The 13,483-nt window shown below is 50.3% G+C and overlaps 1 protein-coding gene across 4 annotated transcripts; it reads left to right on the top strand.

The window, feature by feature from the left end:
• Nucleotides 1–831: 831 nt before the first annotated feature.
• On the top strand, nucleotides 832–10,949 carry Snx11 (sorting nexin 11). Of its 4 annotated transcripts, none has more exons than XM_032913017.1 (8): nucleotides 832–928; nucleotides 2,875–2,934; nucleotides 3,718–3,922; nucleotides 4,921–5,007; nucleotides 5,301–5,401; nucleotides 7,023–7,118; nucleotides 7,339–7,551; nucleotides 9,163–10,949. In XM_032913017.1, exons 3-8 carry the CDS (start codon nucleotides 3,881–3,883, stop codon nucleotides 9,434–9,436), a joined length of 813 nt encoding a protein of 270 aa, XP_032768908.1. In that variant the 5' UTR covers nucleotides 832–928; nucleotides 2,875–2,934; nucleotides 3,718–3,880; the 3' UTR covers nucleotides 9,437–10,949. The 4 variants fall into 4 exon arrangements, with proteins under 4 accessions (XP_032768908.1, XP_032768907.1, XP_032768909.1 ...); XM_032913016.1 differs by having other exon boundaries at nucleotides 3,868–3,922; XM_032913018.1 differs by lacking the exon at nucleotides 2,875–2,934 and having other exon boundaries at nucleotides 838–928.
• Nucleotides 10,950–13,483: the final 2,534 nt, after the last annotated feature.

Genomic DNA, 13,483 nt, shown 5'->3' on the forward strand with positions numbered 1-13,483 from the left:
GCTGTTTTGCTGTTTTTGAAATAGTCTTAAGCACCCCAAACTAGCCTGAAACTAATGTAGTTGGCATTGGCCTTCAGTTCCTGCCTCTGCTTCCAAGTGCTGGGATTACAGATGTAAAATTAACTTTTTAACAGATCAGAGAGGCTTTTCGTTTGTATCTTCAGACAGCTTTAGTCTGTATCCTGGAACTCACTTTGTCTTCAACTTTCCAAGTGTTAGGATTCCGGGCATGAGCCATTTCCATTGGCTTAAGAGGAATTTAGATATCTCTATAATTAGCATTTTCACCGGCTTTTTCTTGTTTACTAACTGCATGGTCCTGCTTTGGGTTTGACAACTGTTTGAGTTGTCAACTTCGTGTGTTTTTTGCTGGGATAATCCGTGGCTTTTCCAAATTAAACTGGCAGTGCCCTTGACATTTCAGATGGGGAACTGCAATCTCCGAGATTCAAACCTGGACTATCGAGATCGTCTAAGGCTTCTGGAACGCGAGAAACCTCCCACTCTAATTACTCTGTAACACCCAGGAGATACTTAGGATCCCAAGATGCTTTCGCCGGCCTTTAAAGACTTCCTAAGCGTTGATTGGCCCGCCTGACGGCGGTGGGCGGAACGCGGCACCCGAGTGGACTTCACGGGGTCTCGGTCCTTGAGCCTCCTACGCCCCAAGCGATTTCCGGAAAGATGTGGATTTCAGCTGAGGCCTGGGCGGGGCGGTGATTCTCCGCTGACCGGCGATCACCACTGAGAGCCTTGGTCTTCAGGGGTGGGGCGTCCTGGACACTCAGGATTGGCCCGTCGGGAGCCGCCTCCCGTCGTGCACTGGGGCGCCGGCGACTCACCCGGAAGGAGAAGCCGGAATCTGCATCTGGCTATATGGTTCGGTGCTGGTGGTGTCGCTATAGAGAGCCGCTGCTGCTGCTCTCAGGTGAGGGGGCGTGGGCGGGGCCGCGGCTCGTAGGTGCTGCTGGGGAATGGGCTGTCGGCTTGAGCAGTAGTGGTGACATTTAAGTGATGGCCTCGGTTGACACGCTAGGGAAGGTGCTTCTTACCGCCCGGTGTGAAAGTGAGGGCTTGCTGGGACCCAAGAAGAAAGGAAGCCTGGCTTTTCAATATACTTTGAAATTAGAAGGTGTCTTTCCGTTCCGAGTTTAGCCGGGAAAAGAGAAGGACCATTTTGGCTGGTTTCCATCTAAGTTTGCTAAAGAATGGAAAGGAGTGGCCGGAGTCAGAATTTAGGGATGTCTACCCAAGTGGCCGGGAGTGGAAGGAAATGGGAGATACTTTTCGCAGATACTGGAAATTATGCTCGCCTTTATTACTTTCAGCTGAAAGGAGTAGGGTTACCGACTGAAAGGTGAAACAGCTGTTTGATGGACAGGCCAGGTTGTCAGGCGGAAGAGTCTCTTCGAACACCCGTGGGGTATTTAGAAAGGCGAGGTTTTTGAGTCGCTGTAACACCAGAGGCTCAAGAGTGAGCAAGAAAGGTCTCCTTGGTGCAATCGTTTTTACAGCCTGATGTGTTTTTAACGTGTCCCTTGAAGTAGTTTAAGTGGGAGAGAAAATGAGAAGGCTTTGAATTGCTCCCCTGAATTAGCAGTTGCGAGCTTTACAATGCGTCAAACTTGTACATTCCCAAAAGTTCTGGCCCTTCCCCAGGACTGTTGGTGCCAGTATTGTTGAGGGAAGCAAAGAACACTTGAGGCAGGATGGAAAAGGCCGCGGAAATGTAGTTAGCATTGAGCAAGCTTCCTAACCTTTGGAGGTTACTTGATTCTGTCCTTCCTTTATGGGTACACAGGTCCGCCTCTTCGGACAGGTCATAGAGTTGAAGTTCAGAACTCGATGCTTCTCCAGGACTGGAACTGAGCTCCGTTTTCTTCCGAAGAGTGCTCTTTTTAGGAAGGATGTCAACTGGGAGCAGTGGTTGTTAGAAATGGAGTCTGGTTTTTGCAGTGTCAGCCTTTTAAGGACATTGACAACCAGAAACTCCTCAGTGCCCTTTGAACCTCCAGAGTCACAGGAGGCTTGGAGCGCCTTAAAAGCCAGTTTATGGTTATTCGTTTCTGTATGACAGTAGCTCCAAAATAAAGGAGAAAAACTTCCACATGGGGGTGCTGCAGGCCCCTAACAAACTCTTCTTTAGACCAAATGTCTGATGACGTCCTCTAAGTGCATAGATGACCTTCTTTCTTGTCATCTTTTCTGTTGTACTACAAACACAAACCAACCCAAACCAAAAACCACTTCAGAATACCTAACTTTCTGTTCTTCTGCTGGCGGTCAGCAAGTGCCTAAAAAGAGAAGAGGGGGGATCCCATCAGGTTAATTATTCACAGAAAGTCTGTTGGCTTTGGTCACAGATCTTTGTCTATTTCATCTGGACTGTCGTATTGGGTTATTGGGGGATTGAGGTCCCCTGCATTTCAGTTTAGGGGCTCTTGGAGGTGGCGACTGTTCCGGAGGAAAAGTCAGATCGTCAGCAAGAATGCTGTTTATTATGGTGCCGACATCACAAAACCTCCAGGTTTGCTCCACAGCCTAGCTCAGTTTTGTCAATCTGCCGAGTGGAGCTTTGTCCCTGTGCGTGGGGTCTGTCTGTAGAGACACCTTCTGGGATGTTGGAAAGAATTGCGAAAGCTGTTTGCTCTGCTAATTTCATGCTATAAACGAGTTCCCCTTCCTTTGAAACATTAGCCCTATGTTAGCAAAACATAAAATAGACGGAAGCTCATTACGCACTCTTCTAATGGTAAGGCAGAACTAATAAGAGAATGTGTTTAAAATTAATTGTGGGACTGTAAAAGCGAGTGGGTGTGCGAATGGGCATGGGAGGAGGAGAGGGAGAGCTTAGAGATGGTCTCGTTTTCCCAGGAGCCAGCCGGGATCGTTTGTTGGCAGTACATATTGGCTGAAGTCAGTTTTCATTTCAAGGTAAATTGGAAAGGGAAATTAAACCTTATTGTTCTGCTCTTAAGAGAGAGGAAGGGGGTGGAGGCGGCAGGCAGGGTGGATGCTGTTGGAGTGGTTCTAGGAGTAACAAGATTAGTGCTGTATTTTAACAGAAGGTGACATCATGGGCCCCTTTGGAATCCAGTAACCCTGTGCTACAGCCTTCATGGTCCCCTTGTTGGAGTGGGCGATGTCGCTGTACACATAAACTGCCACACTGGGGGAAATCAGTGGCTTAGGCTTTAATGAATCTTTACAAAGGAGCAGAACGCATCCTGAGTTGACCCGAGAAGCTGTGGGGTGCTCAGGCAGAGGTGCACACCGGATGGCGGGCGTGTCAGGATGGGAATTGATTATAACAGTTGGCTCCATTTCTGGGGAGCTGGTAAGAGAAGGTGGTAAACTGTAACTGGACTCTTCAGTTGGGTGCTCCTAGGACCACTCACCTGAATGGAGGTGACTTTGGTTAGCCAGACAAAGAGAGATTGGTAATTGTAAGGAATTAGTTGTCTCTAAACAACCAGGAGGGGGCGCTGGTAGGCTCCTTTTCAAAGCTGAGTTCAGAAGACTGCTAAGCCGCAGTCCTCCAGCAAAAGTTTACAATGGAACCCACCTGCCTCTCTGGCCACAACACACTCTCCTCATGTCCCCAGGAGCTCTAGACTGAGGTGGCCTTTAGAGTGTCCACCTTTAGTAGTAGTCTGGATGGAGGCAAATTCCCCCGGGTTTTTAGCTAATATGGGGTTTTCCCCCTTCCTCTTTCAGGTTTTACACATAATTGGGGTTGAGGGGAAAGTTACCTACCTGGATTTCCCCAAGGGACATCTGTGAAAAACTTTTGGGGGTTTTGCTCTGAGAGAACCCAGTACGGACATGCTAACTGTGCGTCCTCCCATGTCCTCTGCTCCTCCCCAGATGTTCTCTTCCGATGGGCTTTTGGTGTAGGATGTTGGAGAACCAAGAGCTGGAGGTAAGCGGGGTCTCCAGGTGGGTCAGTGTCGGAGGCCACTTAGGGGGAGGGGACACAGATGGCAGAGCATAGTCTGCGGTGCTTTTTCCCTGTTAATACTCTTGGTGTTTCAAATTAAAGCCAGGAGAAGGAAAGAAGTAGCGGGTGTGTGTGCTGAGAAGCGAGCCTCCAGTTTTACTAACTCTCCCATTGGTTAGAATGTCCTAGAATGTTGTAAGCCCTTTTAAAATGAAGTTTTTGGTTATCACCCAAGACATGGGGCTCATTAGGACATTTCGTACACGTTTATCATTGTACTTTGTTCTTATTTGTTTACTGTTTCCCCGTGCACATTAAACTCGGGGCCTTGTGGGTGCTCAGCTCGAGAGTGAGCCATACGTTTCTCTTCCTAGCTCTCTTTTTATTGATTGAGAGAGTCTCTCTGTATAGTCCCGTTTGGCCTAGAGTTTGCTAAGTGGACCTGGCTGACCCTCACCTTGATGGCAGTCCTCCTGCCTCTCCCTGAGTGTTGGGATTACAGGAGGGAGCCACTGTCCATAGCTCATTATTGATTGATTGATTGATTGATTGATTATCACCCAGTTCCTCAGGTAAGGCCTTGAACTTTTGATGCTCCTGCCTCAGCCTTCCAAGGTAGGATTACAGGCCTGCACTATAAAATTCTGGAGAACAGGGAGTTTCATTCCTTGTCTATGAATGTTTATCTTAGCACAGTGCCCGACATGCACTGATGCTCAGGAAATGCTTGTTGAATGAATGGAGAAGTGACTGAAGGTTGGTACTAAGGAACTGGATACTACTGGGTGATTGGAGCTGCCTTGCTTCCTGGGTGTGGTGCCTCATTGATCTGAACACCGAGGAGGCAGACGTGCGACATGGTGAAGGCAGGTAGCCTACCTAGTGACTTCCTGCCAGCCCGGACTCTAAAGCCAAAACCAAATCGTGTTCCTTCTGTGTGGCTGGACTGAAGTTGGGGTATCTTTTTTTCTAACCTGCAGGAGGTGATCACCGTGCGAGTTCAGGACCCCCGGGTGCAGAATGAGGGCTCCTGGAATTCTTACGTGGATTATAAGATATTCCTCCATGTGAGTCAGGCTTCTGTAATGGGTCAGCTGCAGGGCTGGGGGCCGGGCTGAGGTAGAAATGATTTGTGGGTGTTCCCAACAGCCTGAGACAGAAGATTCTCAAGGAAGGGTGGGGAGAGGGAGGGCTCGAGTGGAAACATTTGCTTTCAGGGTGCCTGGCAGCATCTTGGTCTGGGACCTGACAGCGTGATAATCTGTCCCCACAACGAGGGTGGTGGTGGTGGTGGTGAACTCATGTGGGACTGAGGCTTTTCCCATTTAAACTCTCTGGACTTTCTCCCGTGTTCCCATAGACGAACAGCAAGGCCTTTACTGCCAAGACCTCCTGTGTGCGACGGCGCTACCGTGAGTTTGTGTGGCTGAGGAAGCAGCTACAGAGGAACGCGGGCTTGGTGTGAGTTTGCTCTTGTGCCTTCTTAGTTCTGAAGGGATTCTGGGGGTGACTAAGGGAGCTGGGAGTTTTGAGGGAAAAGAACTTAGAACATGCCACGCTGAAGAGCTTGAGAAATGCTTGAACTCAGGTGTTGTAAGTCAGTGAGAAGAAGCCAGCAATCCTCCCTCCGTTCACGTCATGTGGCCTAGCAGAACTGTATGAACAGGAAAAAAGAAGTGTACATACACAGACTCCTCCTCCCACATAACAATTTAAAAAGATGGTCTTTGTGCTTTGTAACAGAAGCTGAGAGAGTGTAACAGTAACTTGCCACAACTCACCTCATTTTTAGAAAATTCTGGGGCTGGAGTACTCTTTGGTTTGGTTTAGCTTGGTTTAGCTTGGTTTAGTTTGGTTTGGTTTGGTTTGGTTTTGCTTTCTGAGATAGAGCCTATGTGTGAAGCCCCAGCCTGGCCTCAGATGCCCCATGTTCTTGCCTGAGCTTGCGCAGCAGTGGAAATTATAGGCGCGTGGCAGTATGTCTGACTTGAAGTAGTTCTAACTCAAATGAAAGGACCCAGCATACATTACTGTCTGGAGCTGGTGCGAGGGAGGTGCATGTTGGGTAAATGGTGTTGGAAGGCATGAGCTGAGCTCAGGTCCTTAGCACCCATGGGAAAAGCCTGTATTCCTAGTGCTGAGAGACAGAGACGGGGACCCTAGGGGCCTGATGGCCAGTGAGGCTAGCTAACGGAGGGGTTCTGGGTGCAGGGAGAGACTATTCCAGCAAAGAAGTGAGGGTGATCGAGTAAGACACCCTCTCTCAGCCCTGGGCTTCCACACGTATGTGTACGCACATGCTCCCCCACACCCGTGCAGAGCAAAGCAGGAGAGCTGGGTGTAGTGGAGCAGGCTTGAAATCCTCCCACCTAGGAAGCAGAGACCGGAGGATTACTGCAAGTTCTAGGCTTAGGAGCACTTGCTGCTCTTGCAGAAGACCTGGGTTTGGCAACCCACGTCAGAGTGCTCACAACTGCCTGTGATCACAGTCCCAGGGGATCTCATTTTCTCTTCTGGCCTCTGTGAGTACCTAAGATATCAAGAGCTCCCCCCGAACCTTCAATAAAAAAGAGAAAAAGCAAGTGATGTGGGAAGTGGGCTTACTAGGTGCAGTGCTGTGACGTGGGAAGTGGGCATACTAGGTACAGTGCTGTGATGTGGAAAGTGGGCATACTAGGTGCAGTGCTGTGATGTGGAAAGTGGGCATACTAGGTGCAGTGCTGTGATGTGGAAAGTGGGCATACTAGGTGCAGTGCTGTGATGTGGGAAGTGGACATACTAGTTGCAGTGCTGTAGCAGCATAAGTTTGGAATCATAGACCTGGGTGCTGGCTTTGTTTTGTGACACTGGAGTTTCATGTCCCCTTTCTGGTTTTCTACAAGGAGGACACTAATAGCTCTCTCCTGGAGCTTTTAGGAGGACTAAATGCCATGTTTGTGGACATTTAATGCCATAGGGCAGTGCTAACTCTGTCAAGCCCTTAGTAGAAGCCAACTGTATTGACTGGCCCTCTTTCTCAGGATCTTTTGGGTGGGGTTGGGTGATGTTTCATTTACCTGGGTGCTGCACTGCGACTCCACAGGCCTGTACCAGAACTTCCCGGGAAGTCCACTTTCTTTGGCAGCTCTGATGAGTTCATTGAGAAGCGACGTCAAGGTCTCCAGCATTTCCTGGAAAAGTGAGTGGACATTAGCACAGCCCACCATTGTGGAGGCGGGGGCCACAGGAAGGCTGGATGCAACCTTGCCTTGCTCCTGCAGCCATGTTCTGGTGGCATTTTCCCCTGTGCCCTCCCATGGCCAGTGCTCCATGAAGCCAAAGCCCAGCTGGGGTGGGGCGGGGTGGAGCAGGAGACGGCCGCATCCCACGTGCCCTGTGCTGTCTGCTCTTTGCTGCAGGGTCCTGCAGAGCGTGGTTCTCCTGTCCGACAGTCAGTTACATCTCTTCCTCCAAAGCCAGCTCTCAGTGCCCGAGATCGAAGCCTGTGTCCAGGGCCGGGGCACCATGACGGTGTCTGACGCCATTCTTTCCTATGCTATGTCCAACTGTGGCTGGGCCCAGGAGGAGAGGCAGAGCACCTCTCACCTGGCTAAAGGAGACCAACCTAACAGGTAGGAGCTGTTCGGTACTCAGGGCTGGGGTCGCTGTGCCCGGTGACTGACACCCACTGGGGTGCCCGCATGTTGGGGGAGTAACGTCACAGCGTTGGTACCATGGAAAGGCATGGTTCTCTCTCTCTCTTTTTTTTTTTTTAAAGATTTATTCATTTATTATATGTAAGTACACTGTAGCTGTCTTCAGACACACCAGAAGAGGGCATCAGATCCCATTACGGATGGTTGTGAGCCACCATGTGGTTGCTGGGAATTGAACTCAGGACCTCTGGAAGAGCAGTCAGTGCTCCTAACCGCTGAGCCACCTCTCCAGCCCATGGTTCTCTTTCTTGAATGGCAAACTAGAGGTCCTGTTGAAACCTAGGGAGAAGGAAGGGGAAGAGCCTCCTTGGCTGACTTTTTTGTTTTTGTTTAAGGCAGATTCTTACTCTGTGGCCCATACTGGCCTGGAGCTCACTGTATCCCAGGCTTCCTTTTATGGTGATCTTTCTGCCTCAGACTTGAGCTCAGGCATTCCAGGTGTCTAAATAACACTCTGTCAATGTTAGAACACTCCTCCTTCCCTCCCTCCTTCCCCTTCTTTCCTTCCTTGACAGGGTCTCATTGTGTAGCCCCAGCAGTATAGACCTCCTCACCATGTAGGCCACTTGCTGTGTAGACCGGGCTGGTTTCAAACTGACAGGAATCTGCCTGCCTCCTGAGTGCTGGGATTAGAGGTGTGCACCACCATGGCAGGCTCTTTTCAAATTAATTAATTAATTACTTACTGTGGTTCTGGGTGGAAATGAAGCCTAGGGCTTCACTTGTGTTTGTGTTTTACCATCAAGCCACATCTCCAGCTCCCAGACCATGTACCTACTCTAAATGAAGAAACACATCCGTGAGCGACGGCTCTCCGTTGTCCCTAGTAACCATAGTCTACTTTCTGTCGGGATCTGCCTGCCCTGGACACTGCAGACACAGAGCCTTATGGGGGCGCTTTTGTGTATTGGGCGTAATGCTTTACAGCTGCTGTCTGTGTTTCAAGGCAGGGTTTCTCTGTGTAACCATGGCTGTCCTGGAACTCGCTCTAGCCTAGCCTCGCCTTGAATTTAGACATCTGCCTGCCTCTGCCTCCTGAATGCTGGGATTAAAGGTATGGGCCACCACCACCTGCTGCTTTAAATATTTTTTAAAATCGCTTTTAGTTTATTTTGTTAGAGTGTGTATGCTTGCATGTGTGTAGCCGTGGCATATGTGGAGGTCCGAGGACAGTTCTCTCTTCCTGCCCTGTGTATTCTGGGGACTGAAGCAAGTCATCAGGCTTGGCAGCAGGGGCCTTCCACCCACTGAGGCACTCGATCGGCTGCAGCGTGTGTCTCTCCATACTTCATTGGTTTTTTTTTTTTTTTTTTTTTTTTTTGGGGGGCTGAGGATTGAACCCAGGACCTTGCGCTTCCTAGGCAAGCGCTCTACCACTGAGCCAAATCCCCAACCCCCCTTCATTGGTTTTTATGGCTGAATACATCAGTGAATGGACATGGGGTCTGTCTGTCTATCTATACCCGTCTTTCCATTTTTATCATCCAGTCACGCCCATCTTTCCTTCCCTCTCTCTTTTCTTCCCAGTTGCTGCTTTCTTCCAAGATCAGGAAGGAGGAATTCCCCTTCACCACCTCTCAGTGAAGAGAAGGACCACGTAGAAACCTGGGCTCCAGTGATCGACTCTGAAGGCCCATCCTTAGACAGCCCCATGCTGCCACCCAGCTCCTCGCCAGCCTGCTGTGATCCGGCAAGACCAGATGAGGGGCTCTCTGGGTCCCAGCCTGCAAGAAGGGCTGTGGCAGGGGACCCTGCTGTGCCTTTGGATCCTGGTCAGCTAGACACAGTGTGGGGAAAGTGAGCTGTGGCTGTTCTCTGTTCTCCTGGGTGGTGGAGAAGATGCCGCCAGGGTCACATTCAGGTGGGGTTGAGGACAGGGCAGGTATAGGGGAAGTCGGGTCGTTGAGCATCTTCCATTCAAATCTGCGCAGGTTTGTCATGCAGAGGTTCTGGCTGCCTGCTACAGCTCCTCCATGGGAACAAACACCACACTGGTGTTTGTTTGTGAGTTAGGTGCAGGGCCCAGAAGCTGTTGGTTTTAAATAGAACTGTATTTACTTTCCCAGGAGGTGAGTTTCTTCAGGTGTTTGTTTAAAGAGAACTGCCACAGGCGAATGGTGAATGGTGGAGAACCCCTTCGTGGTAGATCTTTAGCTGCCATGTTGGACATTGTCCCAACAGACAGTTCCTATCGTTCTATTCCCTTCTTGGCAGGCTTCAGTTTTTGCTGTAGCCCCTGGAGATTTTGGTTGTGGGAGGCTGACCTCTTGCTTGCCTCCTTGTGTGGACAAGGTAGCGAAGATGTAGTCCCTACCTCCTTGCCTTGTGGCCACGATGTGACTATTTTCTGGGGTTTCCAGCATCTTCCAAGACCTCGCCAGGTTGAGTGGGGCCTGAGAGTTGTAGGCAGTTAAAGCCTATCCAGGCATGGCTGGCACAGCCAGAGGGAAAGGAACAGGTCGGAGGCGTTGCTTGGGCAGTCTGGGCTGCCCATCTTCTGCTTATAAAGTAGAGCTGGTGTTTCTGCAGGATTGAAGTGGGCTCCCTTTTTCAGATCCTTTCCTTCCTTTCTTAATAACTCCATGGCCCTAGAGCTTTGACTGCCAGGGCCTACGGCTGCATTCCTTGGAAGCCGAAAGTTCAGTCCAGTGGGGCCACAGGCTTTGTTTTGGCCCGGAAGTGAGGGCAGGGGATGGAGGTAAGGAGCCCTAAGCTGTCCTGCAGACAGTGCGGCTCCTGTCTCCTGCGGCTGAATAGGCTCTGCGGAGAGCAGGGGCTGCTAGCTGGAGTGCTAGGGCGGGCTGAGTGCCGGGCTCACCTTGCCACTGCTCTGCCCTTAGATTTGTGTGTGTCTCACTCTGGCCATCCACTCCAGCTGTGCGGTCCACCTCAGCTGTGGCACTACTGGCCCGCATTGTGGGACTGGCCTGGCATTTAGTTCAGAGTCGAGGGGCTTTGGCCTGAAATAAAATGCAAGTATTTAAGACTGTTGTTGCAATTTGTGTCTAACAAGCTGTAGCAGGGAAGGAGGGAGTGAGAGCTGGCAGGAGTTACTTTCATAAATCATGAATTTATCAACGTGGAAATAACACTGTAGACCTGTGCACTGGAATTCTCCTGCATTATGTGTGTGACTCAAGTTCACCACTGCAGGAGAGACGGTTTTCCAGAGAGCTAGGATGCAGCTCTTCTCACAGATCTGGGCATGAACCTTGTTAGGTATAATTTACCTGATGCTGCCTCCATCTTGGAAGCCTGTCTGAGGTGCCAGGTGCTAAAAGAGAAATAAAGTTTGTCAACAGGCAGATGCAAAACCCTGGCTGCTGTTCATCCCTCCTTCCTGCCGCCTCCCCTGGGCCTTCCCTTTCTATGATGCATCAGAGCGAAGCGAGGATAGAAAACCCACAGAGGCAAATCCAAAATGTCAAAAGAAGTTCATTTCAAAGGGGGAAAAAACTCCATACACAACCCTCGCAAAACCCGACAGATGCTAGGCTAATGGCATCCACTCTGCCGATTGGTGGGGATGGCTCATGAATATTAATGAGTCCAATGCTCCAAATGGTGCAGCTGTGAACCCAGCTGTGCCTGAAGCTCTCTGATCTCAAAACTTCCAGACAGGAGCCGGAGGTGGTCTGTGTCAATTCCCTACTCAGCCAAAAACCAGCAAGCTGCGTTGGCCTTCTTCTGTTCCCCCGTCTTCCTGGAGTTGGTATTAGGCAGCCCGCTCTGCCAGCAGGCCGGGCTGCTGGGGCCAGCAAGCACTCTTCAGACATGGCTGTGGTTTCTCAGACTCCCAGCTTTTTAACGATCCATTAGCAGCAGTGCATACAACAGCACCTCAGTTAATGTGAGGCCGGGTGCCTTCTCATCACAGTCTTGTGCTGAGTTAGGTATTGGCTGGGGAAGATGTCCGAAGGAGAGAGCTTTCCTAATAGCATGGGCCCATGTACCAGAAAAACAGCTAGCATCGATGAAAATTTCTTTTCATCCCGGCAACGCCGAAGTCCTTTCGCATTTTTCTCTGTCCAGTGTGTGTGGAAGTCTAGCCACTGCAGCTGGATGCTTCTGTGTGAGAGATGAGTCGCTAGCTGTGGGGAGTGGCCCACTGAGTTGTGTGGAGGAATCAAAGTACTCCTCATTTTGATCTGAGCTCTGAGGCAAGTTTGGTGCCAGCTTTAGTCACAGCTACTTCTGTGACCCAAGTCTAGTCAGCTCCCTAATCTATGCTGTCTGTCAGTAGGAGACTCATGAGGACTGAGAGGAAGGTTATTTCAGGGGCAGGTGGGGATTTGAAGGAAGGAAAGTTCTGGTGTCAAAATAGTTTGATATAAGTTGTTTGATTTGATCAGAGTCAGCAGGGTAGGTAAATGACATACTCCATTTCTCCCTGAGGAAGCCGGGCTGAGTGAGACTTGTAAAAGGCAGTTTTTAAATGGCTGACCAGGACCTGGAGGCTGTCCGTGTCGTTCCTCTACCCACTGCGTCTGATCTTTGTAGGAGGTACTTTCTGAGGCCTATAGTACTAGGGTGAATTCCAGCATGTGAGAGCTGAGGCGAGAGGATTGCTGTGAGTTTAAAGCCAGCTTGGGCTACAGAGGGTGCTGTAGGCTAGCCTGGGCTACAGAGGCTATTTCAGGTCATCCTGGACTATAGTAGGAAAGTGAACAACAGTAAACAATAGTAAACAAACTCACGCAATCCTTGGTTTGCTGGCTAAGGCCTTAGCTACCCCTCTCCTCACCTCGAGGGGTCCTGGATGCCTCCTACCTCTGATAGCTTTGCTCAGAGGCTCTGTCTCCTACTGGACGAGATTAGCTCTGTGCGTGAATTCGTTTGTATACCACAACTCTTGCTTAGTGTTCTTAACAATGCAGGGGGACTCCAAATGGGTCACGAGATGCAAGGGTTTGTCAAATGTAGAAATGGGATCTGAGCAGCCCGGTCTGTCTCACCAAGGCTGCAGGAATTGGGGAACCTGCCCTTTGTGGATGAAGAGGAACAGGCTGCTGAGGCTCTGGGAAGTCAGAGCCTCTTCCTCTTCAAGTGAGGGCAGCGGGCAGCAGCCCTGAACCTTGAGGGCAGCCTCTGCCAGAAGGGAGTCATTTCTGTAGAAGGGCTTCATGGAACCCTTTGGACTATGCATAAACACCCTGCTTCCTAGTCTCTTTACCACCATACTTCCTAAAAGGTTTCCTCAGCTCACTTCAAAAGCTGCCCTTCATCCTCCCCACTCCCCTCAGCTCCGCTCTAAAGGAACTGTTTTGGAAATGGCTGCAGAGACCAAGTGTGTGTTGACCCTTCCCGCAGAGCCAGTCCTAACAACATAGGGGACATGGTGTCTGGAGAGAGAGACAGCCCTGACTTGGCTGTGACTAGATGTAGTGAAAGCTGACGACCTCAGATCTCCCCTACCATCAACTGCTCCGTCACAGGCAACCTCCACTTGAAAGGCTAGCAAGAGCCCGTGCTTCCGACTCAGCAACCAAAAACTAAGGAAGCTTCCTTCCACTTCAGGCAGACGAGTCTGCCTCCCTAGTACAGTGGTGCTAGGATGGCCAGCACGTCACACAGTACGGGGTGAGTATAACAGGGCAGGCAGCATGGTGAGAAGAGATCACTGGAAAGGGGTTTTCCTCTTGAGAGCTTCCATGATGTTCGGACTATGGGAAACTAACTATAGAAGTGCAAGTCTCCCGCCTTTTCGCTAACCTCTTTTTCTCTCATTCCATCGATCCAAAGGGGCCAGCGTGTCGGTTCCTCCCGTAAATAAGCTTGCATGTGTCTTCCCTCAGTGGCTATGTTAGGAGAATCCTGGCCCACCAGCAGCCTGACCTGAGACCCTCAG

The sequence above is a fragment of the Rattus rattus genome, chromosome 9 (genome assembly GCF_011064425.1).
Source record: "Rattus rattus isolate New Zealand chromosome 9, Rrattus_CSIRO_v1, whole genome shotgun sequence".
In the NCBI taxonomy this organism is placed as follows: domain Eukaryota; kingdom Metazoa; phylum Chordata; class Mammalia; order Rodentia; family Muridae; genus Rattus; species Rattus rattus.

Bases quoted from the DNA above. Each gene is read 5' to 3' on its own strand.
- Snx11 (XM_032913017.1), top strand. From the start codon at position 3,881: ATGGGCTTTTGGTGTAGGATGTTGGAGAACCAAGAGCTGGAG. The intron at 3,923-4,920 runs GTAAGCGGGGTC...TCTAACCTGCAG, and splicing joins TGGAGAACCAAGAGCTGGAG to GAGGTGATCACCGTGCGAGT. The intron at 5,402-7,022 runs GTGAGTTTGCTC...GCGACTCCACAG, and splicing joins CAGAGGAACGCGGGCTTGGT to GCCTGTACCAGAACTTCCCG.